General features: G+C 36.9%; 1 protein-coding gene and 1 non-coding gene across 2 annotated transcripts in view; both read right to left on the bottom strand.

The window, feature by feature from the left end:
• Nucleotides 1-632: 632 nt before the first annotated feature.
• Nucleotides 633-26796, bottom strand: part of LOC140140069 (uncharacterized) — a 154624-nt gene continuing 128460 nt past the window's right edge. Inside the window, exons 23-36 of the mRNA XM_072161890.1 lie at nucleotides 24063-24229; nucleotides 23087-23324; nucleotides 22293-22392; nucleotides 21771-21918; nucleotides 13867-14153; nucleotides 12651-12788; nucleotides 12128-12326; nucleotides 11616-11729; nucleotides 11001-11262; nucleotides 9657-10133; nucleotides 6395-6694; nucleotides 5147-5281; nucleotides 4505-4758; nucleotides 633-3315 (exon numbers count right to left, since the gene is read on the bottom strand). Of these exons, the coding sequence (XP_072017991.1) occupies nucleotides 3133-3315; nucleotides 4505-4758; nucleotides 5147-5281; nucleotides 6395-6694; nucleotides 9657-10133; nucleotides 11001-11262; nucleotides 11616-11729; nucleotides 12128-12326; nucleotides 12651-12788; nucleotides 13867-14153; nucleotides 21771-21918; nucleotides 22293-22392; nucleotides 23087-23324; nucleotides 24063-24229 (3002 nt within the window). The 3' untranslated portion in view covers nucleotides 633-3132. The remainder of the gene's footprint in view (nucleotides 3316-4504; nucleotides 4759-5146; nucleotides 5282-6394; nucleotides 6695-9656; nucleotides 10134-11000; nucleotides 11263-11615; nucleotides 11730-12127; nucleotides 12327-12650; nucleotides 12789-13866; nucleotides 14154-21770; nucleotides 21919-22292; nucleotides 22393-23086; nucleotides 23325-24062; nucleotides 24230-26796) is intronic.
• LOC140146907 (U12 minor spliceosomal RNA) lies at nucleotides 25360-25509 on the bottom strand. The gene has a single exon (XR_011858347.1). It is a non-coding gene; the product is annotated as a U12 minor spliceosomal RNA (small nuclear RNA).

The raw sequence follows: 26796 nt of genomic DNA on the forward strand, positions 1-26796 counted from the left end.
AATTTTTTTAATTTTCCACCTTTAAACACTGTGTCTAAGTTAATAGAATATGTATTAGTGAATTGGCCTGGACAAAGTTTATATGACTATAATGTTTTGCAAGGTCCCAAGCATTAGTCCTCACATATACCATGCATGACGTCAAGCGTGTGCATGCATAGGACATTGTGCAAATTCATATACGCTGGACAGTTAGCAGTACGCTTAATTTTATATCCATAACTTTAACAGCATATGACCACTTGTCTATTCCAGATGAAAGCCATACACCCCCTATGGAAGACATGACCTTAATCTCCTGCAGAGGAGGTGTAGATTTCAAATGGGGTACCCAGAATGGGTGACTCCATTTGAAATTGACACCCCCTGTGTAAATAAAATATTAAGTTCATGTCTTCCACAGGGGGTGTATGGCTTTCATCTGGAATATCCCAACTTCAGCAAGGTGGTAAAATAAATAGTACTTTTTGTAATTTCCATATGCTCAGTGCCAGAAGTGGGCAAGTGCAATAACTGCCATGTGTAGGTACAATATACTGTGTGTGTAAATTGCCAAATGTTCAAAGGGTAGCTGTTGGCACTTACCCACTTCTGGCACTGAGCAGCCAATTTATGCAGCATCCTGCCTTAACTTAATTACACATAATGAAAAATATATTACTGTTTTACTGCATAAAATGCACAATTGAAGCACTAACTTCTACAATAAATAATAGTAATAATCACAATAATAATTAAGCAATTTCATGTGCTTAAAAATACCCCATGAAAATTGAGCACAATAAAACCTGACATAATTTACCATGTTTTTTTGCATCAAAATATCATATATATTAATTTTATATGTAAGCCATGTTATATAATATTGTTAATACAGATGATATTTATCTTCACCCAAAAAGCAGAATTTTAAATCTAAACATTTAAACTTTTTTACACCCTTATTTTCAAAAGAAAGTGATTAATAATTGTGAAAAATCACCAGATACGGCCAAAACAAGGTTTGTCTTAGAAATATTTGGTCAGAAAAGTTAATGCGCTACGTGAGATTTATCCTTTTATTGCATTTTTCGGCCCACTTTTTATTTGCTACTCTGAGGCAATATTGCCCATTTTTTAAAATTAAGAAACAAATGGGTGATTGTCAGGCCCGCAACTAGAAGGGGCGAGGGGGTCCAAAAAAGTCCCCCTTTTTACCTAAAAAGTCCAATTTGCAATTGTAGCTAGCAAAAAAATAGAGTTGTTTTATGCCCTTTTGGTCAAAAAATATCCAAATTTTGAAAAAAGTCCACTTTTTCAAAATCTGCCCCAAAGTCCACTTTTTCAAAATCTGCCCCCCCCCCCCCAGTCCACTTTTTCAAAATCAGCCCCAAATAAATCCTGGTTTCGGGCCTGGTGATCGTGTAGAGCTATGTGACAATCCAATTTCATATACCTATGTATGCAGGTCTCTGAGACAAACCTGTTTTTTTTTTTTCTAAATAAAGTGTGATGTGTTTTCTTTTAAAAATTGAAGTTACAAGGTGCTAGAGGATACATTTTTAACATACAAATATATAGATAGATATATAGATACAGAGCTTTAAATAACAATATGCAACACCTGTATTCAATAAACCCTGATATAATTTACCATGTTTTTGCCCCAGGGGTACTCAGCACAAATGACAATACGAGAAAGTGCTGTAAACATGGGTAGCATTTGTTCCTAGTTCGGGTATATCGTGACACTTTTTCTATGCTAAATTTGGTTATGGATGAGTCCTTTTTTCCAAATTTTCTCAATCAATGTTTTAGGTAAATATCCCAATTTTGACTCACTATAGCCAACAATTTTGACATTTTCCCAAAATTTGGGGGACAAATATTATTGTAAAAACTAAGACAATTTGTGTTCAAATTAAGCCGATGGGTCCAAATTTGTTGAAAAATTTGTATATTGATGGGTCACTTTCAAATTCTCAGCAGCACACCCCTACCCAAACAAAACTTAAGTACCCCCTGGTTTTAACATCAAAATATATAATAATTTCCCCTGCAACCAATATCTATAGTACAATATAGAAGCTTATGATTAATAAGCTTATGATAAATTTATAAGGTAGAGACTAAAAGGTGCGAAATTTGAATGGAAAAAGAAAGAAAGAATGAACAGCAGCAATTTTTCTTGGTCCCTTATATGGTTATATAAAATTCCATATTGGAGTAGAATTACATAATTTCATTTGAAGGCTTTGAAAAAGGCAAGTTGTTTGCAATCAATCACTAAGACTGACTTTGAATACTCTTGAGAAATGATGTTAAATGGGCAATTCTTGTTGTAATCCATACACCCCATGTGGAATACATGACCTTAATATTCTACACAAGGGGTATAGTAGGTTTCAAATGGAGTCATCCATTCAGGTAACCCCATTTGAAATTCACACTCCATGTGTGGAAGATTAAGGTCATGTCCTCCCATATGGGGTGTATGGATTTCAACTGTAACAGCCCAATAATATGCTGGTTTACTAATGGCTGCTTTTTAGTACAGAAAAACCTATGTACTTGTGGCCCTTGAACATGTTTAAAATAAAACTGCCAAGAGGTTACATAGGAGGTTTTGCTTTACACATGTTCAGGGGCCAATGACAGATAGGAGGATTTCCTGCCCAATATTCTCTTCTGCTCCTTTTACGGCCAGTGTCGGAGCTGGCTCAGCCTGGTAGTCAGTGAAAATTTCATTTGACTAGCCATGTTTGGAATCTGACTCGGCTACTCTGTATAATTGTCAAGTTCCAATAACATCTACAATAATCTTCAGATCATATTTTCCAATTTGTTCCCCATATTTTATTAACTCCCTGACGTTATATCAGGCCGAAATGGTACATGGCATCATGGACCATCAGAAAAATGGACTATTCCAGTTGAAATCCATACACCCCCTGAAGACATGACCTTAATCTTCCACACAGAGGGTGTATGTTTCAAATGGATTTACCGATTCATGTAACCCCATTTGAAATTCACACTCCCTGTGTGGAAGAGTAAGGCCAAATCTTCCATTATAGGTGGAGTATGGATTTCAACTGGAACTCAATTCCAGATGCTCCCCTTGACCTGTCTGACAATATCCGCAGTTCAAGGTTATCGTACATCTGCGATCATCTGATCAACAGCAGCCCAGTCTATATTGCTAATACTCTCGCTGCCGATTGACGCAATTTCTTCAAGTTCGCGAACATCAACAGAAGCGAGATAATCATCTTGATCATCCAGGGTGTCCAAAGCATCAAAGTCCTCATCTGTGGTGTATCCTCTTGCCAAGGACTGTAATAAAGATTCAAAATGAAATTATTATTATATAATAAAACTGCAAGTGTATCCATATTTGATATAAGAAATCGCAAAAGTTTTCGAAACAGTTAGAAATTGAGAAAAATGAACACTGCTAAAATATCCTGCTATACTGTATCAGACTAACATGAAGACAAAATATTTCCATTAGGCCCTTCGCACTTGATTATTAGTTTCCTGTTTACCGCCCGCGTCCAAAATTGAAAATCTCAAAATAATTAGTTATTTTATTTTTATTTCCAATTTTCTCCTTTAAAATAACTTTCAACTACTTCTACTTGACATTTTCTGACTTTAATAATATCAATAATAATGATGAATGAACAAAGAGTACAACTCCACCTTCACTTATTTATAAAATCAAATATTGTTGTGAAATAATTAAATGCCCGCCCTTGTCAAAACGAGTCGATAGGTGCTTGTAATAGTTCAAACCAAATAAAGAAAATAAAAGATAATTAATAATTAATAATTAAAAGTCACCTCGTCCCTTTTTCAAAATCTTAAACAGGAAACTAATAATCAAGTGCGAAGGGCCTTATCTTAAAAGAATATCTTTTTATTTTAAATAAAAACAACGGTCATAGGTTGTGGAAGGTGGAGGGCACATCCCTCCTAAATATTTGCAAGCAGGACCTACCCCCCCTAAAATCTTAATAGAACAAAAAAATTAAGCAATAGTTGTGTTGTCCAAAACAACACCATGTTTTGGGCTAAAATAGAGTCAATTTGCAAAATTTTGCACACTTCTTGTGCACTGGCCCATCCAATAGCAAAATTCGCCTTCATTTTGGATTAAAACAGCCTGAAATTGAAAATGCCCCAGTAAGACCAGAACAAAACAAATTTGCCCCTAAATTATAATACTTCTGCCGCAACTGACAATGAGGCAGCACGCCAAGTTGTTCCATGCAAAAATAATGCTATATCCGTGTTATATAAGGCGATAGAGACATGGCTGGGTCTCAAAACAATATTTTTATTCTTGTTCTTAAATAGTTCACCTGTAAACTGATCGTGTTAGCATGTGACGTCTACTTTTTATGGCTATTTTTTATCATCCAGTTACACCCCGTACACGAAATAGGCAAATCCATTGAGTTCTTCACACGCGGACGCAAAATATTGCACCAAGAACTGACAATAGAACCATATGTCTTACCTCTCGACTATCCTTTTGTAGTAGCCTCTTCACATCGTCAGACACACTCCATGGACTGACATCACTAATCCCTGATAATTCATCGTCATCCCTCCATGGATGGACGTCCTGCTCCTCTTGGGATGGCACACGGTAAGGACGCAGGCGTGGCGACGGTGTGTGCAACTGTGGTGACTTATATGTGGCCCCCATCGGTGGTGACTTATAAGTGGCACCCATTGGTGGTGATTTATAAGTGTTGCCAAGAGCTCCAACTGAAAAAGCAAAATATAAACAAAACATTGATATTTATTTACAGGGCCTAAAATGGAACCTTGAGGAACTCCAAAATGACAGAATTTGGCTGAGGTAACTTATCACAGAATCACAGACAGGATTTGCTGATGATTTATAAGTGGTGTCAAATGCTCCCACTGAAAAAGGCAAAATATAAACAAAAAAGTGACATTTAATGAATGGGCCCAAAATGAAACCTTGCAAAACTACAGAATGACAGAATTTAGCTGAGGTAACTAAGTTATCACAGAATCACAGACAGAATTTGGTAGTGATTTATAAGTGGTGCAAGGACTCATTTAAAAAAAGGCAAACTGTAAACAATATAGGAAAAAATGTCAATACAAAATTGATAAAGACACTTACCATACGCTGTTTTATGTTTAGGCCTGGGAGCACCTGCTGAAGTGTCTTTTAGTCTGTCCACATAAGTAGAGGCTCCTTGTCCAGTCTTGGGTTTATATGGTAACCCGACCTTCGGTGCTGGGCTCACTACATCTTCTGTACAGTCATAATAATCAATATATGATTTACAATAATTAGGATACCTTAGGTCACACTAGCTGGCAGCTTGGGGTGTGAAAAGGTTTAAAGATTTTTTTGCTCAAAATTCGCTTGAAGACATGCTTCGAGTTGAAGCAAACCCAAGTATCCCATTTGGGTCACGTAATCAAGATAGGGCTTGTCAAAAGATTACCAAGGAATAAGGACTTTTTTTATAAGGTGGGGCATGTAGAGCACAATTTTTTACATGGGGTTGTTGGTAGTTCATGAAGAAAAGGGAGCAAATTTCTTTAAAGTACAAAACTATACTGTTGTGGACTATCTTAGTGATACAAATAAAACACTATCAGCTTTATAGCAGGTCAAGTGCTTGCAACTTTTTGAGATGTGTCACAATATGGGAGAAAATAATTTTTTAAATTTTTAACATTAGCACATGAGCCACAGTAGCTATACAATTGAATACCTGAGTAGAAGAAGGGCCTAACTCCATCAAAACTGTTTTTACGATATTAAGAAAAAATTTAATATTTGGAAAAGTTTTATAGACAGAATATTTTTATCTTCAGGGGACCTTTAATAAATGAACATACAGAATTACATACATTCAAAATTATTATATTATTCAACTAATATATTGCAAGTGCCTATTCCATAAAGCAGATGTGTTATAAATAGCTACAGAAATTTGGTAATTATCCATTAATTGCACAAGTAGAAGCATGTAATATGTTAGCAAGAAAGTTCATTGCAGTGAAAAGCAGATTTCATGGATGAATAAAATTCCACTTTAACCAAATATTTGTGGAAGAAGGGCCCAACTCCGAGTTGGGCCTTTCTTCCATGAAAACCATGATTAAGTGTACGTGGAAGACTATTAAGAGAGTGGATTTTGGCTCATCGTTCACACACAAGGAAGAACAATCTGCTGGCAATAAAATGCTGGGTCTAACTCATGTTTGATATAAAATTCCACTTAGGTATTCAATTGATTGATTGATTGATTTATATATCGATTGATAATAAATCAATATATTGATTGATTGATTGTTTAATATATCGATCGATCGATTGATTGATCATCAATCAATTTATTGATCACACACTCACCTCTTCTCCTGTATGTCTCTGAGGTAGACAACAAACCCAATCTTTCAGTGTACGGTGTAGAAGTACGCGGTGTCACCTCCGCTCTCAGACCACGACCTTCAATCTGCTGACGACGCGTCCCAGGGTCCACCGTCACCGTTGCTGTACCAAACTGCGGTCTCTTGGACCTAGGCCTAGCCCTCAGTCTGCTTGGGGTCTGTGATTTGTCTTTCATCTCTGCTAGTCTTTGTGTGTAGGGTTTGGGTGCCCTGGGTGACTTCCTCTGATATCCTTTGTACGTCCCAGGAACCCTCTTTGATCCTATAGTTGATAAAATATGATAAAAAGAAATATATATAAGGAGAATTTTGTGATTATAGCATGCTCTGTTTCAGTAGATATCCATTACCGTATTGTTCCTAATAAGCGCCCAGTGTCTATTAAATGCCCACCCCCCCTAAATTTTCCAAAATGAAAATTGAAAAAGCAATAAAATGTACCATTATTAAGTGCTAATATACCATACTGGCTCGAGTATATTCCCACCCCGTTTTGAGGTGAACATTTTTCAAAATTGGGGGTGGGACTATACTCAAATTTCAAAAAAAAAATGCATGGTTGACTTAAAAAAAATTGTAGACCTATGTGTTTTGAATAAATTTGTACTCTTGTCATACTCTATTAATGACTTCAAAATGGATACAAATTCAATGTATTTTGAAATCATTATTAGAGTATGACATGAGTACAAATTTATTCAAAACATATAGGCCTACATTTTTTAAAAGTCAACCATGATTGATCCTAGCATTTAGCTCTAGGTCCAGTCCAGGGACACTCTCCAAAACCGGAAAAAAAACTTCTGAAATTTTTGAAAATTTGGGTGTGTGACTTTACTCGAAGGTCGGACTATACTTGCGTAAGTACGGTACATGAAAAGAATGTTAGATCATTCCTAGGTCTCACTGGATATTATAGGAAATTAATTTCTCATGATGATAAGCCATTCGTTCTGCAAACTGATGTGTCTAAAACTGGAATGGGTGGCATTATTTTGGAAATTTAATGTAAAAACGTATACAAAAAATTGATCTCTAATAAACGCCCAGCCTTCATGAAATATCACGGCCCATAGGGGCTTATTAGGAACAATACGGTATGTGTATTAAATTGTTCCATATGCCGCTGTGTTAGTGTGTTCTCTTAACAGAACATAAATAAATATTTGATGATATTTTTGACAAATGATTGAATTGACAAGAAAGGTTTTGCACACAACAATTAAGCCAGAGGTTTTTGGTGGTATGAAAATCTCAAATGTTTTAGAGAAAAGTGAGAAATGCTCCTTTAATATGAGATGAGCAATTTAGCTGCGTACTTAATTTTCTGGTTGCAGTATCAAATTGCATCTGTGATCCTAATAAGGGCGTTTTGTCTGCATGCTTGCAGTGAAACCATGTAAGGGCACTGACCTAGCTACCAGTGGCGTAGCAGTGGGGGGGGGCCAGGGGGCGGTGCCCCCCACTCGTCATGGCCGTCGGTTCATGTAAGGCCGTCGGTAGACGGAAGGCGTTGGAAAAAAAATTGGATTAACAATAGACTAATATTTACCCAGGGTGACCGAAGAAAGGGGAGAATTGTAAAATAATGATGAAAAATTGGGAATTATACAAAACAAGGCGGTTCTCGAACCACGAGTCTCGCCTGCTTTCGCAACCGCCTGCTTTGGTGATTACTTTTGGTAGAGGTAAATGAATTTGGCGGTTATTGGCTAGGCACGATTATCTGGCTGATGGTGACTGTGCCCAGCAAGTTTCATGCCCATGCAACATTTTTTACTAATTTGACCCCTGGTGACCCTGAAATGACTTTCCAAAACTTTGGCTCTAAATGTTGACTGTATCCACTAAGTTTCATACCCACACAACAGTTTTTACTAATTTGACCTCAGATGACCCCTGGTGGCCTCGAAATGATCTTCCAAAAATTTGGCTTTAAATGTTGACTGTACCCACCAAGTTTCATGCCCATAGACAGTTTTTACTAATTTGACCTCAGATGACCCCTGGTGACCTCAAGTGACCTTCCAAAAATTTGGCTTTAAATGTTGACTGTACCCACCAAGTTTCATGCACATCCGATAGTTTTTACTAATTTGACCTCAGATGACCCCTGGTGACCCCGAAATGACCTTCCAAAAATTTGGCTTTAAATGTTGACTGTACCCACCAAGTTTCATGCCCATCCGACAGTTTTACTAATTTGACCTCAGATGACCCTGGTGACCTTGAAATGACCTTCAAAAAATTTGGCTTGAAATGTTGACTGTACCTACCAAGTTTCATGCCCATACGACAGTTTTTACTAATTTGACCTCAGATGACCTCTAGAGGTCCTCAGTGACCTTGACCCACTAACCAATACAAACCGGTTTTGTCTCGGGTCAAGATGCACCCACCCACCAAGTTTGAGAAACGTGCGACTCCTAGTCTCCGAGAAAATAGGCGAAAACCAAAACTTTAATCAAATTTGTCACACACGCACACACGGAAAAGTGTTTATATAGTCTCCTGCCTTATCAGGCGAGACAAAAATAAAATATTGTGTGTTTTTATGTTGCTACCGCCAATTATTCTTTTTTTTTTTTTTTTTTTTTGCTCTTCACTTTTTCAAACCATGCAAAAAAATTGGGGTCAATAAAATCACAACTTCCGTCGGCAAAAAATATTTCCGTCGGTACATTTACAAGTTGTGCCCCTCCGGTTCCAAAATCCTGGCTACACCACTGCTAGCTACCAAAGCCAGGGTTTTTTTTTTTTTTTTTTTTAAATATATACTTGTGTGATTTATGGAAAATAAAAATTATCTTGTATCTTGGAATAGTTGTCACAAGTTGATACATTAGCAGTTATACCCCAATTTTGGTCATAACTCAAATGCAATTTGTAAAAATTCTTGCAGCTTCAGAATCTGTGGAGAGCTTTATCAAAATCAAAATTCAAAACAACATTTTGAGTCTGTCCTTGTCTAAAATTGTATGCATTTCTACCAATATAATCCAAAAAATTGTTGTCAGATATTGAAAACTAACTTTTGAATTTTTTTTACTGTTTTGTGGCAAAATTCACTGAACAAGGGCCAAAATTATTTTCATTTCCACTAACACTTGCCCACAAGTCGTAAAATCACAGATGCCACTTTCGAGATACGGAATGATATTGCAAAAGTTGCCTAATCCTGGGTTTGGCAATAATAGTCCACAAAAATATTAAAGGCAACTAACCATACAGCCTCTGCTTTTCCCTGATGCCACCAGATGATCCTGGTCTACTAGTCTCCTGCTTCAACTCCTTCAACATTTCACCGTGACGTTTTCTGTTTACGTGGTGTTGACCTCTTCCCCTCGTGACCTCTGGCCTTTGAACCCTAACAATCTGTTTATACGATCTTGGCGGCCTGTAATCTCTCACTGGTTCATTCTCTTTGTTTGTTTCAGTGCGTTCGGAAATTGCGTCCATTCCATCGTAATCGTCATCGGATGAATAATCTAATTGTATCGGTGGAACTCTTTGATCTTCGTCTACGAATCTGCTACTAGACTCTCTCCCAGTCTTGTATTCTTCTACACCTGGTCTACCTCTAGAATAACTAGACTGTCTCCCAGTCTGGCGATCAGCCCCTGGTGTTCTACTCCTCATGGAAGATGATGCAGGAGGATATACTTCACTATCTATAAATAGATATGTCCCTTTGAGTACACCTGGAAATACATAATTATACAGACACAAAATATAAATTTTTAGGTAGAATGAATGTTTTAGGGCTGAGGACTTACCCTATGTAATTCTAACAGGAAGTGTTAGAGTTAGATTTAGGATTAGCGTTACGCTGGTTTTACACCTATAACTTCCAGAGAATTATGGCAGTCTTTTGCTCTGACTGACGTGAGCGCCCTGTTAATGAGCAACATAAGCAGAGCTTTGTGTTCCCTTGAAGAGAGCAACTCTGAATCGACCAACACTTTGACACATAATCGTCCAATCAGATTATTGGTTTGTTGTAATGATTGTCAGACCATTGAATCGGCCAATCAGGACCCCACTTCCATGCTTACACTGTGGACGCTCTCAAAATGTGAACAGTACCATTAGTGTCATGCAGCTTGCTGCTTTGATAACAATTTTCCATCACTATGTTATCCCACCAGCAATGCCAGTGCTGACCAGCATCTTTCCAATAGATTGATCACTTTGCACAAAGCAGCAAATCGCTGGAGTTGAAATCAAGTCAACTAGGTTGCGTTGCTGCTCGTGACGTATGGCACAGTTAATAGAATTTTTGAAAAATAAGAAAAAGGCAACAAAACTATTTCTCAGGGTCAGGGTCACCAAAGCTGCTGAGGAGCATACCACTTGGAGCGCGCCACAACGTTGGGATTTGGTTAAAGATACTCGTTCAGTGTATTATACCAGTAATCCACTGCTCCTATATGAGGTACACTTGTTTTACAAACAAACTCTCTGACTTCAATACTCAATCAGCGGTTGAACCATGTTCCATTGTTTGCAACAACAGAAACCGGCTGCACCCAGACGGGCAACCGTAATGAGTTTTGAAGCCATCCTACCTTGTCTTGTACCACCTCCTCTAGGTGGCGCTCTTTGTCTTCCTTTTGGTTTAGTTACTGTTTGATCTGGTTTGGAAGCCTGTTGTGATGTTCGTATTTGTGGTTCTGGTTCGGGAGGAAGAGCTGGGGTTTCAGCAAAGATTTCAGCCATGAGTTGGCGGGCAGCTTTGGCCCTTTCCTGGAAATGTTCTTCATCCGTTGTTCGTTTTTGACCTTCTCGTGCTCTCTCGGCTCGCTTGATGTCTTTCTGCGTTGATCCCAGCTGGAAAAATGGAAATGTTACAGGTCATGCTGGAGTACTTCTTACCGTCAGCATTGTTTACAGAGCAATTTGCGGTCATTTATCACCACAGGGAATTAACATATAGGACAAACAGTCCGAAGTATTGCAACCCATCAGGAAATTTCCAGGGGGACACACAATATTACTATCTTTTCTAGGGTTGTAATGGGTCACCAAAAGTTGGCGCGTCAAGTTATATGGCCGATTTTTTAGCTCAAGTCAAGTCAATCACTGTACAAAGTCAATGGGTCGAGTGAGATGAATATCACTCAAGTCAGTTGCCTCATTTTACCTGGAGTCATGACTCGTTACAACTCTGGTCTTTTTCTCACCTGTATTTGTGCATTCTTCGGAGGTTGATAGGGCTTTGGTTCTCTCTCGGCCAAATCCTCCCTCTTCTTCTTATACTCTTCTAAGTTCTTTGCCTGTCTCTTGGCCATCCACTCCTGAACAAATAAGTTAGATTGCAATAATTACACTGTAACACTATTAATCTGAAAATAAGAGTACCTGATTTAATAGGCTATATACGATATGTACCTCATTAACTTGCATTGGGCCACATTTAGTAATGTTGACGGGTTGGCACCATATAACTATTAACATTGTGCTTGAAGCACTGCAAATCCTTGTTTGAAGCCATATGTGCTAGTACGACATTAGAAATGCCTGCAGTTAAGAAATGATCTTTTGTGGGATACCAACAACAACAACAAATGAAGATTTCTGTGACTTTTCTTGACTCCACATGAATTGTGTCAATAATGGAAAAACATAGTGACCAGATTGAGGAAATTCTTCAAATTACTGTGTTTATGGCAAGCTTTAAATTGCCAACCAGTACCTTCAGCTCCTGTCGCTGGGCTTCACTTCGCTCCGATGGCTTCTTAGCGTATGAAGGTACAAGATCCTCATCTTCGTCTTCGTCTGTGGTGAGTTGTGATCGTGGTGTAAAGATTTCACGCAGCTGATCTCGGCTGAGTGTGGTCAAGTCTAGGGTGTCAAGTTGCAGATCTGTTGATTCTTGTTGTTTATTCGCTCTTCTGTGAAAAATAATAAAATGGTAAAAAAAAACCCCAAAATATTAGCAACCTATATGACCATCATCTGGTCCATCCAGAGCAATCCTAGTAACGCCACATTGTCTAGAAATACCAACAGGCTAGTGCATCTTCCAGACAAGTAGATTTTGAAACATGCTGATCCCCTGTCCTGATCACTAGGTATGCAGGCATGAGAATGAACGTTCATGAAATAAAAACTGATACAAATGCCCACCTGAAAAATTGTGTGAAATTGAGCAAAAACCCCTCAAAGGGCCTGAAAATAAATAAGAATACGTAAATTTTGGTAATTATATCACTTACTTTGCTTGTAATTTGTGTTTTGTATCTTGCGATAGTCCTAACCCTTCTGTGTCTTCATCAGCTAGTGCTTCAGCTATGATGTCACTCACACCACTGAGTCCTGTAATCCCTAGCACATCCTCAGTATCATCAGTGGGCCTGTAAATGATGACAAGGCAGACAAAGGCAAGTGAGCGGTCATTTCCCAAATAATTCTAATTTTGCAAATTTTGTGAGATTAAAGCCATATTCCAACATTTGCTGATTTTTATATAATTGTAATGTAATTCAGTAACATATACCCTGAAAAAAATCAAGGCTATAAAAAAAGCAGGGATTTTGAATAAACGATGGTGTAAATCGTTAGGACCCGGACAGATAAGATTTTTTCTCTCCCTTATTACATTGCCAGTTCGCCTGAGCTACACTTCTTCATTTCTTAGGATCGAAATATTAGACAAATACAAACACGATGCCCATAATATTATACTGCACTGCGTGCGGGCAGGTCATAACACATCAAATAGACAGAACTCAGTAACAATCAACAGAGTGACATGCATTGGCAGAATATACACTGGTGTCTGATAGAGGTTTTCTTTGCTTTTCCTAATCTGTTCGGGTCAAAATTACAAGGGGCCATATCTGACAGTGAAAACTAACATTTTGTACAAAATAAAATACAAATCTATTTTTTTAAGGAATATAACAACATGTTGAAATCATATGCTATGAAGAAAAACAAACCCAGATCAACAAATAGACTCAAATTTGTTTTACAACCTGTTGCAAGCCACAAACTATGAACTATTCCAGTTGAATCCATACACCCCCCTAAGGAAGACAAGACCTTAACCTCCCACATAGGGAGTGTAGATTGCAAATGGGGTTGACCTGAATGAGTGACTCCATTTGACATCTGCACCTCCTGGGTGAGAGGTTAAGGTCATGTTTTCCAAAGGGGGTGTATGGACTTCAACTGGCATAGCCCAATTTTTAGGCCTTACTTGTTTTGTATTTCACTTTTCATGCATGAAAACTAGTCTTGAAAAAAAAAACCCACTGAAAACCATGTTTTTTTACCATTTTGTGTTAATTTGATTCAAAAATAGGCTGACAAACACTGAAAACATTAACAAAAAACACTGAAATCAGCCAAAATGCTGAAAATTTTCATGCCTGACTTTTACAACCAAAATAGCATTTCAAAAAGTCAACATTCAAAACTGTTTCTTACCCTCTCTCAGGAATTTCATCCTCCTGTTCTTCTTTCTCATCTTTGATGGTCACCCGCAGCTTCTTATCCTCCCTCTCTCCTCCTTCATCCTCATCCATCTCCGATTGTCTCCGCTCTCCATCTCCATGACGACCATCTTGTCTTACTGCATCAACAGGCTCATGTCTATGGGTCCTGGGTGGTTCAGATGATACCATGTAATCTGGTTTTGGTCCACTTGAGTCTGGTTTTGGTCTACTTTGGCTGGATGCCATGGTGTCGGTCAGTTGTTCTACTGTATTTAACATCTGGAATAAAATATTTAAAAACAATGAAATGTTATTTGGTGCAGAGCTAATTTGAAGAACCCTTCAAAATTATAGAAAAAGAAAACCAACCAACAATAACAACAAATTAACATAAATGGGATGCCCCAAATTAACCTTGGGAAGGCATGACAATAGTATCAAAATTAAGTTTCAAGAATTGGAGGACAAAGAACAAGAAGGTAAAATCAAGCACGCACTTAAACAATGTGGCTATCCCGAGTGGACTTTTAACCATGTCAAGCGCAAGATGAAATGTAAACAGGCTAAAAAGCAAAGTAAGAACAAAAATTCCACGGAAAGAAGCAAATGACTTGTGATCATACCTTATGTTGAAAAAATGACAGAAACAGCCACTCGCATTTTCAGAAAACACGGTATAGCCACTGCAGTACGTCCACACCACTTTAAGAAAAATGTTAGTGCATCCAAAGGACAAAAGAGACCCCATGAGTACCACGGACTGCATATATGAAATTCCTTGTGTAAATTGTGATAATACTTATGTAGGTCAAACTGGGCGTCGCTTTGAAACAAGACTGAAAGAGCATAAAAAAGAAACTGAGAAAGTAGCCCATAGTAAAGGAACATTTACTTGTCAAACAAGAAAACAGTTGGCTAGCGAACAGTCCAAATCTGCTATCGCGGACCATGCCGTTCAACAAAACAATGTGATTAAATGGAAAGATGCCCAAGTTCTTGAGAAGGAATGTAATTCGGGAGCCCGCCGTATCAGAGAAGCCATCTGGATAAGGAAGAGAGCACCGACCACAATGAACAGAAACGAGGGGGCCCATTATCTTAGTCACGTATTACGACCCACTTGGTAAACAGAAGTTGGAGAGAAAAACATCACTCTGAAGATGGCCATCGCCCAAGATGGTCGAAACTGTCAGGTTTGTAAATAACTTTTGGCTTTGACAAGATGAAATGTATATTATCAATTATACATGGATTTGTGTAAAAAAACTCCATGGTTAGAATGTGGGACAGTGGGTGTATTAAGGTGGTACGAAAGGCAAAATCAAGTTGCTCTGATTGAGGTTAAAATAGACTTGTTGCAGAGAGATATGCAAAATAATCTTAATTCTAAAATTTGAGCCAAATCGATACAATACAAATTTATCTGCATGACAATGATTGACATCTGACCCGGTAAACAATAACATGGATTGGTCCATTTCTCAGCAAGGGTAAATTGAGTTTAACTTGTTGCACTGTGTTAAACTTTATTACCCCAAGACAGAGAAATTGAAAACACTCGGACGCAAAATTTGCATGCATGTTGGCAATCAGACACGACAACCATTTATTGACTTTTGTTTAAGACCCGCACCAGTACCTACAACAAATAAACAAACAAACAAACAAACAAATTCTCAGCCAGATAATTGCCAAATATATAATAGGAGATTCTCTAATCGAGCTTAATTACCCAACCCAAGACTCTAGCGAAACAACGACCAAAGGCGCAGAAAATCTCGTTTTAGCAAAACCAAATGTGATCCAAACTTGCACTCTGGTGGCCGCCACCCGAGGCTAAATTCTGAGCGTTTGACCCCGAACCCGTGGATTATTCATCAAATATCATGGCTGGAAACTCAACAATAAATTATGGTACTGGTGCATACATATCCCACGCTCCCAAGTGGAATTCCTGAGACTCTTCAACAGGTGGTCTACCTGAAGTTACAAGGATCAAGTCTTAATGTTAGCATTCTATGACATATACATATATCATAATAAATAAATACAGAAAAGATAATTCAAAACCCCACACAAGGGACTTATTTTATAAGGAACTTGGTTAATTCCCCCCCCCCCCCTTCCCCCCTTAAACTTGTTTGTTCACTTTGCTGCACGGATATCATTACCTAAACCTCCTCTATCGCTCCTGGATGATACACAATGGAATGAGGCACATATTTAAAAGTTGACTAGCGCATTTGAGAGCGTCTGTTTGAAAACCAGAAACTACATGGTGATATATCTGCCTATGTTTGATAATGCTACTGATAACTAAATGGAACCTCAATGAAGGATTTTATTGTTGGCACATTGAAATATAAATCACAGTTTGGCTCTGTGCCACTAATTGCTGATTAGCATAAAACAGCACTATAATTTCTTTGCTGGATATTGACTGTAATCCATATAATTCTCCACAATAACACTACTAAATTATGCTGGCTCTATATGCTGCAAGATACATTGTATCGTCACAATAGGATATTGAAAGAAATCAACGCGATAACTAGCCGGCTGCGAAACCTCACAAAAAAACTAGAAAAAATGAGGGCATAGTACTTGGCCCCAGAGTCTAGCTACCCCATGCCAACCTGGAGTTGATTCCTACTTCCCTTTAACACAGACTTAATCAAACAAATACAAGCACGATTGACTAAATGTTATTAATTTCAAATGTGCAACAGAATATGTGTGTTGTTGAGATATAAACCGCACCTGACGTGATGTACTCAACCACTTCTACCCTCGTATAGTCATACTATTACGTAACGCAAAGCACATCAATATAATATCAGAGGGCTCACCACTGTATAAATTGTTACTTGTACAATTTTACTTACAATGTAATCAATTTTTAAAAATCCAGATATTAGTGATATTCCAAGTCCCATGAGATTCATTTGACCAATGGAAATTTCCCATGTTGTCCCCTAAAGTTTTCGTCCAACTCTGCGAAATTGTATAAAATTTTTGTATATGTTGTCCACTACCAATGCGAAGTTGGATGAATTTACGACTCTTTAAGTTAATTCTTCTTTCTTCAAATATATGAAGATGTTGATTTGATCTTTTGATGATCAACATCACAATGGTTAACTTTCTTTCATACTTTTAGTTACCAATTGAAAAATCTTTTCGTCTATCTCGGGCAGAAATCGAGTTATTCTGTTGTGTAGTGAAAATAGGCCTTGTGATCCGAGTAGGGCACCTTGCACTGGCCAGTACACTTACGCACAACCGCACATACAGAACCCAGTGATTGGGTTGTTTAATTCCATTTTGCGTCAGAAATATTGGACCAATGTGGCTAACAGCATTCTGCCTGATGTCTTGCTTTATTTTATTCTATTCCAGCACTCTCGATGTACGTGCAACCCTTTGTTCCTGAGTTGCCTTACCACAGCGCCGGTCATGGCTAAATCCTGCACAACCCATCTTCCAAATTTCCACTACTCAACATCGAAGGAATGCTCAAATTAAAATTCCCATGCAAAGTTCAACTGTGGTTGATCAAACGATGCTATTATATACACCAAGAGAAGCCCTAAAGTATTAACTTTTTCGTTAGCTGGACTCCGAACTTCAGAACTTATTTGGTTCAATAGACTTCTGACAGTACAATTTGTGTAAAAGATGCATGCTCTCCCTTGTATTGCTCGTGCGTAAGTTCAGTTTCGCAGATGACACAAAATTTTCAATATGCTTCGCTGTGCATGTCAAAGTCTACTGTCGCCTCACACAAAGTCTAGTAGTCACTAGCAATTATATGGGTGTCCAGGTGTACATGTACATACAGGCCAGGCTTGTTTCTTACCACCAGCATCAAAGTGTCATTGGTATCGCCTGCAATATAAATAAAAGAAAGAAAAAGAAAGAAATGGGAACCAACCTGCCAGCACATCTATACTAATTACCCTGTGTAACTTGAATAAACCTCCTCGATTTTGTTTGTGATCCAACACAAGTTATCAGGAGACAGATGAATATTTAATTTGTATTAATTTCTTTCCCTGACCATTTTTATGAACCATCGTGTTATGTGGATAAGCATGACAATTTATTTGTGCGATCTACTCTCATACACATTTAACCCTTTCAAAATATGACATTTACTAATTACTAATTCCAGAAACTGAAGCAATCTTTGCCTTAATTACCCTTAATCCACAATAAAAATGCTTTGACACAATATATCCTTGTCATTGTATCACAAATGCAAGGGATGAGAGAACACATTTTCCCAATTTTCACATAATCCGCTTTTACTTACTTAATTTTTATCCCGTTTTTCATGAAATCCTTCTCTACATTAATTAGTTCTTTGACCCTGCTTAACGATTTTTCCTAATTAGATATCTTTATATTGGTTTCATGACCATCCAATTTATTTTACTTTACTTTAAATTGACCCCCTTGTGGCCAACAGAGCGATGACCAATGTATTTGCGGCACTCATCACTACTCCTCCTTAAATCACCATCCAAATATTTGACCTGAGATTTACCACAAGATTATTAAACTATCCAAGATCCTTCTTCACCAAGTTTTATGATCTAAAATCTACCGTTGACTTCTGAACTTCACATTACTAATACCATCAAGTTCTATAAAGACTCGAAGAGCTCGTCCACATTCCCGTTGAGCCTGTGATCAAAGCCTAACCAGGGATGCAAGGTTGAAAAAGGTATGCACTATGATCAAAATCCCTCACACAGACCGTCACACACATGATAAACCCTGGTCTTTCATTATTATTATTTATTTATTTATTTATTTATTTTTTTTTTTTTTCAATCCAAATCCAATTTTCAATCCAAATCCAATCCAAAGGAAAGAGCATTGCAATTATTTATTTATTTATTTATTTTTTCTTCTCCATTTTCAATCCACATCCAATTTTCATCCAAATCCAAATTCAATCCAAAGAAAAGAGCATTGCAATTATTTATTTATTTATTTATTAATCCAATTTTAAATCCAAATTCAATCCAAATCCAAAGAAAAGAATATTACAATTCCAGTCCAATCAAATTTCCAATCCAAATTCAATGCAAAGAAAAGAGCGTTGCAATGTTATTTATTTATTTATTTTTTCCAATTTCCAATCCACATCCAATTTTAAATCCAACTTCAATCCAAAGCCAAAGAAAAGAACATTACAATTCCAGTCCAATCAAATTTCCAATCCAAATCCAAAACCAATTTTCAATCCAAATTCAATCCTAAAAAAAAAGAGCATTGCATTTTTTTTTTTTTTTTAATTTATTTATTTATTTATTTTCAATTTTAAATTCACATCCAATTTTTAAATCCAACTTCAATCCAAATCCAAAGAAAAGAACATTACTATTCCATTTTAAATTCACATCCAATTTTTAAATCCAACTTCAATCCAAATCCAAAGAAAAGAACATTACTATTCCAGTCCAATCAAATTTCCAATCCAAATCCAAAATCCAAGTATTCAATAACAATTCTCGTCTAGGGACATATCGGGGCTATCCTTGTTTTTCGATACATTTTGTCTACAACCCGTGACTAAAATTAGACCTACACTATATGACCACTTTATGGATGAAACTAGGTTACCTTTTAAGTAAGGCATTATGCCACAATCAAACCAAATTCAACCAAACAAACAAAACTAATGCATTACCGACTCTGTCATGTAAATTATATACGTTTTATGCAGAGTATTAAAGCTTAGACATAATCGTCCATTATGAAGGTAAATATCCAAGGGTAAATATACTCATGATACCCTTCCTTTCAATAAGCCACAAAACCTGGCCTGCTAATGTTATACTAACAATTATCACCTAAAATATGCTTGCATTAACATAAAAGGTGAAATCACACCTAGAAATTGTCTAAAATTTTACCAAACGCATAATCATAAAATTCGCCAGGGGTGACGGGCTGTCTTTACCCCATTTTGACGAACGAGGGAGACGGGAAATTGCACAAGGATTTTTCCAGATTTTTTATGGCTAAAATAAATTGCCTTTGTGAACTATTTTGCTACAAGTGGCGTTAAATATTATCATCTGTACACCGTATATTTTGCTACTTAAAACTATTATCATTATTAGGGATTTCCCAACCCAAACACGTAATCGTTGACCGACATTATCATCGTCTTACATCTTCCCTTTTGTTATTCTATTTTTATTGATTTTGTTATTTACAAGTAGGAACATAAAATTGACCATCTGTAAATTCTCTACTTATGATTTTCCAGCTTTTAATACGTAAATTGTAAGCCAAATGATCCCAACATTTTTGAGTTTTAACTATAAAAGGGATCCCTTGAATGAAAACCACATTAATTTCAAGAAAACTGACAATATTTCTTGGCACTGCTTGAACTGAATTCGCACCAAATTAAAATACGACTGTCAACTTTACCCTAAAAACATATCCGATGCTGAAAAAAACCTACTTAAATGAACCGACGCTTAATCAAAAGCGATAGTTTAAATTGCTTAAATTTTGCCATCCCGAATTTCGTGCTGACAAACTGATTCGACAATTGCTGTAACTTTGGTAATATTTGTCCAAATTCGCCGGTAAAAACTATGGCTCAAATGTATACGATGACACCGGAAAAATTCGCCATTGATTTGCAATGGGAAGTCATTGTTTGCCAATCGGGATATCGATTGATTCGCCCATGTCAAATTCTCAAGGACCCTGCGTCATAATGAGCGTGTCTTTTATTACGCCTTGCCTTATTTGGATAATGGCTACATGTGCATTGTAAAACCCTGCCCCTACATAACAATTACACCTCATGAATTATTCATAGAACCACACTTGGTAAACAAACATTAATATTAAATGCGTAAAGCCACAGGACTATTGCAAAGTTTTGGAGCACTTTTCGTGTGCAAGAAAACACCATTAAATATTATTTAGATGCATTTAAATACAATTTCGACTCCCGCATTATACATAAATTAAATAAATTTATTCTCACCCGGATATTTCTCCGTCTAATCAGAAATTACTCAACCACAAATTTCATGAAGTCTTGAAGATGACTGCTTTGCGTGCATGTTGTGCTGTTCAGTGGGATTAAGTCAACCGTAATTTTCCGGGAATTTTCCACGACGATTGTATAGAATACTGACTTGGCTAGCTCACAAAAGCGTGCACAAAATGTTGATATTACTACCTGTATCAATATTTTTTACCTCCAAGTTTTAGCACTGCATGCCAGCGCCGAACTCGCCACCAATTATACATAGCGCAGCATTAAATTCGGAACCTGAATCCTGATTATATTGTTGTGCAGTAAGCAGAAACAAGGTAGAAAAATCAGCGTGTCCTTGTTATTGATGCAGTAACGTGCACATTTTAAGCTTCCCAAAGCTTGATTTTTTATCATCAATCAGTCAGTTGTTAATGTCTTATGAAGTTGCTGTTGATTTCTAAGAATCGGTAGCCAAAGATTTTTGTTGTTGTCGTGTCCAATACAAAACCAACAGTGAATAAATAACCACCTAATCACGCCCGAAACCCATGAAGGCGGCAAATCCCATTGGTTCCCGGGTCGAGCCAAACAATACAAATTTATCTGCATGACAATGATTGACATCTGACCCGGTAAACAATAACATGGATTGGTCCATTTCTCAGCAAGGGTAAATTGAGTTTAACTTGTTGCACTGTGTTAAACTTTATTTCTGTTTTGCAGAAACATCGTTTCGAACCCCCTTAAAGCATGGTTGAGAAGTCATACACACTCCACACTGGGACTCATACAGGGATGTGTATAGGCTGTGTGTGGGGGTGAGGGTGTATAGGGGTGAGGGTGTGGGGACTGAGTGCCCATGTCAGCAATCTTACCAGTTTAGTATTCTTGAAATCGTCATCCATATGTTTAGACACTTCATCAATAGCGTCCAACTGTTCCGCCATTTCTGCAAGCCGCTGATATACCCGCTGCTTGGATTGGTCTCGCGCGGACTGACTGCGATTCTTGATGGCTTTCAAACTGAAAAGATAACATGTTGGTTATTTGTTTCTGTCTCTCTGCCTTTCTCTCCTTCATCTTCTGTCATTTCCCTCTCTTTATCCTTGTCTTCATATAACCACTCTCATCTCTCTCTTTTTACCACTTTTTTCCTTCTTTCTCCCTTGTTACCTTCTCTCTCTCTCTCTCTCTCCCAGTGTCTTCTTGTACTCACTGAATCTTTCTCCCTTTCCCCTCTCCCTCCATATGCTCAGTGTCTTCTTGTATTCTTTCTTATTTCTTTTTCTATCTTTCCCACTCATAGTTCAGTCTCTGTTTTTGAAACACTTAAAGAGATTTTTCTGTGAAAATATCTAAAACAACAGCTTAAATCTATGGAGTACATGTACTGGTACCTGTGGGCAGGTTTAGGTGTAGTATCTAGTAGTCTTGTAGTCACTGGGTCTGCTCCAGCTTGGTCATCTGCCATCTGCTGAGAGCTCAGTGGAGACAAAGCTGAAAATGTAGCATACAAATTTATTAATTGATTGCTGATTGATTGATTTATCAACTAATTAATTTGTTGATTGAGTAAATATGTGACTAATCATAACTCAATAACTGCAATACATATGGAAATACAAATGTGTCCAGTGGCTCCCTTACTCAATTCCTATAAATAAAGCCATGATTTCTCCGTGATACGGAAAAACAGAAAAATTCACGGAATTCGGGGTTTGCTAACGGAAATTTGAAAATGCCACAAAGTAGTGAAAATCTGTGTAAAATGTCTAACTTTTGTGTTGATTTGCAAAAAAAACAACAAAGAAAAGTGATAATTTAGCAGTAATCAACCATTAAACAATCCATTCTAGCATTTATTCTAGGCCTACTATGCAAGATTCTGTCCGATACAGCTATCGGAAGTACACACAAGACAATTGATGATGCTTAATTTTAATGGGGATGTTGAGGGCAGACTACAGTAAAAAGGTACATATAATTATATAAGACAAATTACACTTTTAAAAACATGCTTGTATGGGAATGTATGCACTTTTCAGTGCTTTATAATGTAAAATGGAAAATCACGGAATCGTCCAATTTGTAACACGGAATTTAAATTTTGTAACACGGAAAAATCATGGCTTTACCTATAAAGACTGGAAAAATAGGGCCTGAAGGCTCTGACTGGCCTTAAACCTCTTACCTTCAGGATGTGCATCCCTATGAAACCTGGCGTTATAATGCAGCTCTGCAACTGATGGCTCAGGTCCTGTGCTGGAGTCTACAGCCCTTTGCCCCATCTCACTATCTCTATCTGGTTCAGTTGGTCTGTGTGTGGAAGTTATTTCTGGTTGGTGGAGGAGCTCAGTGATTGCGTCAGAGTCTATGTCCACCACACTGATGAAGTCACGACCATTGTCTGAAGCCCTCTTAGTTGTATCCTGTGGTATGTGGAATAACGATATGAATCAGTGCCAAGTTAATTTGTTTTAAATACAGAATGAAGAAAAAAATACCTTAAAAAGATTGATATAACTTTTGTTGTTGATGTACATGTATTACCAACTTCATTTTAATCTAATTTCATTTTGGCATCTGTGGTATGCTATGGAGATAAATAAGTATATAAATGTCTGCATTTTTATAGCATCTTACAACTTGTTCAAAGAACTTATTAATAATTTGTTTTGTTGCCCCTGTGATATACAAGAATCATTTTCAACACCGGCGCAATAGCTGTCCAGGATCTTTTCCTGCGGGGGGCTCAGAGGGGGTTTCAAAGTTATGCGGAGAGTGTAATGGCTGAAATCGCCAAAAAATGGCTGATTTTATATGATTTCTAACAAAGTGCTTCAGCACCCATTAAAGCCCCCTTGGACACGCCACTGATAGCATAGCTCCTCTTAGCACTTAGATTGTAATTATCTGCTAACTACTTCCTGGGTGAATTAAGGCAAGTGAGGTAAAGTGCCTTGCCTAGGTGCGCAACATGATGGGACCGCCGGGGTCAAACCTGCAAAGTCCACCAGGGGTTGATTGCCCGAGTTTGATTAGGGACTGAATACCAAACCTGGCCAGGCCTTTATGAATCCCTGGCTAGTTCACCATGCTTGGGTGCCCATGGATTTGGAATGAATGATAGGACTACAAAGGGTACACAAAATTGTAATGTATAATACCTTATTTGGCACGGTCTGCTCAGTGACTACAGGTTGCCTATCCGGCTTGTTCCCAAATCTTAAACCAAAGAATATATCAGGTGCAATGATATGTCCTGTGTCACTGACACCAGTTGCTGCTGTGGTGTATTGGGATACAGGGTTAGCGGGTGCTCCAAATCTCATAGCTGCAAAATTAATATTACAAAAGAAAAATTTCCATGAATTTATGTATAAAGTTAGGTGGGGAAATGCTTTTTTCTGTAATAGTGGAAAAAGTTAAGATTAGAGTTATGGTAAGGTTTTGGGTTAGGGCTTCGGTTATGGCAAAGTTTAGGCAAGGATTAGAGTTTATAACCAAGTTATTGGGTTTTCAGACCAGGGTTGCTTGATTTAAATCACTATTTAAATCACATGATTTTGTTTAAAAAGAATCATTGATTTAAATCAACTTTTTAATTTTTTACCACTTTTGATAAATGTAAGTTAATTTCTTTCTTAAATTGACTGTATTACTTCATTTCTAATGTTTTTACAACTTTTTGATACAATTACAATACCTCTATGATGTTATTTATATATGTGACACGATCTGGTCCATGGGGGCTAAAGGAGACATTTTTGAAAATTGAGTTACTGTACATTATACATGCAATAGGCAATCATTCACTGAAAAAACACCAAAAGTCTAGCATACGTGGTTTTAAAGTTATGAAGTTTTTTGATGTCTATTTTCTTAAGTATTTTATTGTTTTTCACTCCATATTTTTACCTTTATCTCAGTTTCAAATTTGCCGCCTTTGGCCCCCATGGACCAGATTGTGTCACTTATTACTAAAAATTCATCTTCAAAGTGCAGAATTCAACAGGTTTTTTCCCATGATTTTACTAAATGTTTTCTTTGAAATTTTCACATGTAAAAAGGTGTCTTGATTTTTTGTCAATTCCTGATAGGATTGTGCATATGCCTAGCATTCCACTGGGGTATAGCAGTTCTTGGAATAATAAAAAAAGAAGATTTTTAAATAAAAAAAAAATCTGATTTAAATTTTTAAAAAATCTGATTTAAATTTAAAAAAAACTGATTTAAAAAATTTTTTTTAAAAGAAAATCAGCAACCCTGTTTCGGACTGTCGACCTATAACCATGAATATAAACATTCAATCCAGGGAACTGAGAGGCTAAAATGTAAAAAGTCATGTTTTGGCATAAAATTAGGATTGGGGGCTCAAATCACACCCCCACTCCTGTCAAGATGGGAAGGAGTCATCACAATGGGTAAAATTGACGTTTCTCTCTACCTTTGTTTTAGTTTCTAGGGGAAGATCACCTAACCATGGGCATCCCTCAAAGTAGGAGGGTCACACCAGGGGCAACCTGTCCCCCCTGAAAAATATTTCTTAGTTATTACTAAGGTATCTGGAATTACCCAGATACGTTATTTTCCTTACTCATTAGTTTAAGGCATAAGGAATTACTGTTGCCAGAGATAGTCTAATAAGTTTTCACATATATATATTCTGTGGTGTTAAAATTTATTGTTTTCTAAAAAAAATACTTTATGAATAGAGTCTACAGTGATAATTATAATATATTAAGAAAGTTATTGAAATATTTGTTTTTGTATATCTAATAAACTGAAATAGATAATGTGTCAACAGGATTAAACAACATGCACAGCAAGTAATTATAAATTAATGAATGGGCTAAATGCATAAGCAGAAATCAAACATGTCAATAGAGGGCGCTATGGTAACATGACCAGGGAGGGTTTGGTGTGTATTCAAACTACTTGAAGCAAGTCTACTACAAATATTTAGTTATTTTGTTTAAAGTCTGTGCTTACTATGATAACATTTTGCTAGAAAAAAAATTGCACTATTGTGGAAAATATAATATGTAGACCAAAATTATACATGGTTACATAACTTTATAAATATATGGAAAACTTTGGTGCATCTGCTCACGCCACTTTCAAAAGGTGTTTTTAACACAGGAAATTCTAGTAAAATTTTGACTTTTCTACCTATCTTCAACCACTACAGGAAAATGAAAAATGTTTTTAAATATCTTCGCTCGGTATTAAAAACTTTGCTATATCTACTTTTAAATAATATAAATTATAAATCCATTGAGTTTTGGGAAAAGGTGGCACTTTTTACTAAGAAAGTTGTACGCTTTTTCAATTTTCAATGGGAAATAAGATTTTTCTTTCTTTTTCAAGTTTTTTGATCAAATTATTTGATAAATAATTTCAGAACATTTCACTGGAACATGCTAAAATTTTTCTTCGCATTGCAATAAACACTTGAGAGAGTTATCTTTCTGATGATATAAAATTCATGTTTATTAGTGGATAGCAAATGGTGGCACTTTTTGATCCAAAATAATAATAAATATCACCAAAACTCATTTTTTCTATGTGCACAGGGATTCCTAACAATGGAAATCAATCAGCCATAACGAGTGAACAATGGGGAGCACAATGGGTTTTCCCATGCTTGCATAATACAAGGTCATGCAGTAAAAAATGTTGCTCTTCATGCTATTACTTTTCTGCTCATATTGCGGCCAAACTTTTTCATATGCCGGGAAATACAAAATGACTTACACATTAAAAAATACACAAACAGATCTTATGTAAATTGTATCTCATTCTGCCTCATTGGATTAAATATAAGAGTTCTTTTGAGTGGTCCATCATATTCCAGGAACCATCAAAATCTTGAGTAGGTATCAAATGCCAAAAATCCAG

The sequence above is a fragment of the Amphiura filiformis genome, chromosome 2, assembly GCF_039555335.1.
Source record: "Amphiura filiformis chromosome 2, Afil_fr2py, whole genome shotgun sequence".
NCBI classification, from domain to species: domain Eukaryota; kingdom Metazoa; phylum Echinodermata; class Ophiuroidea; order Amphilepidida; family Amphiuridae; genus Amphiura; species Amphiura filiformis.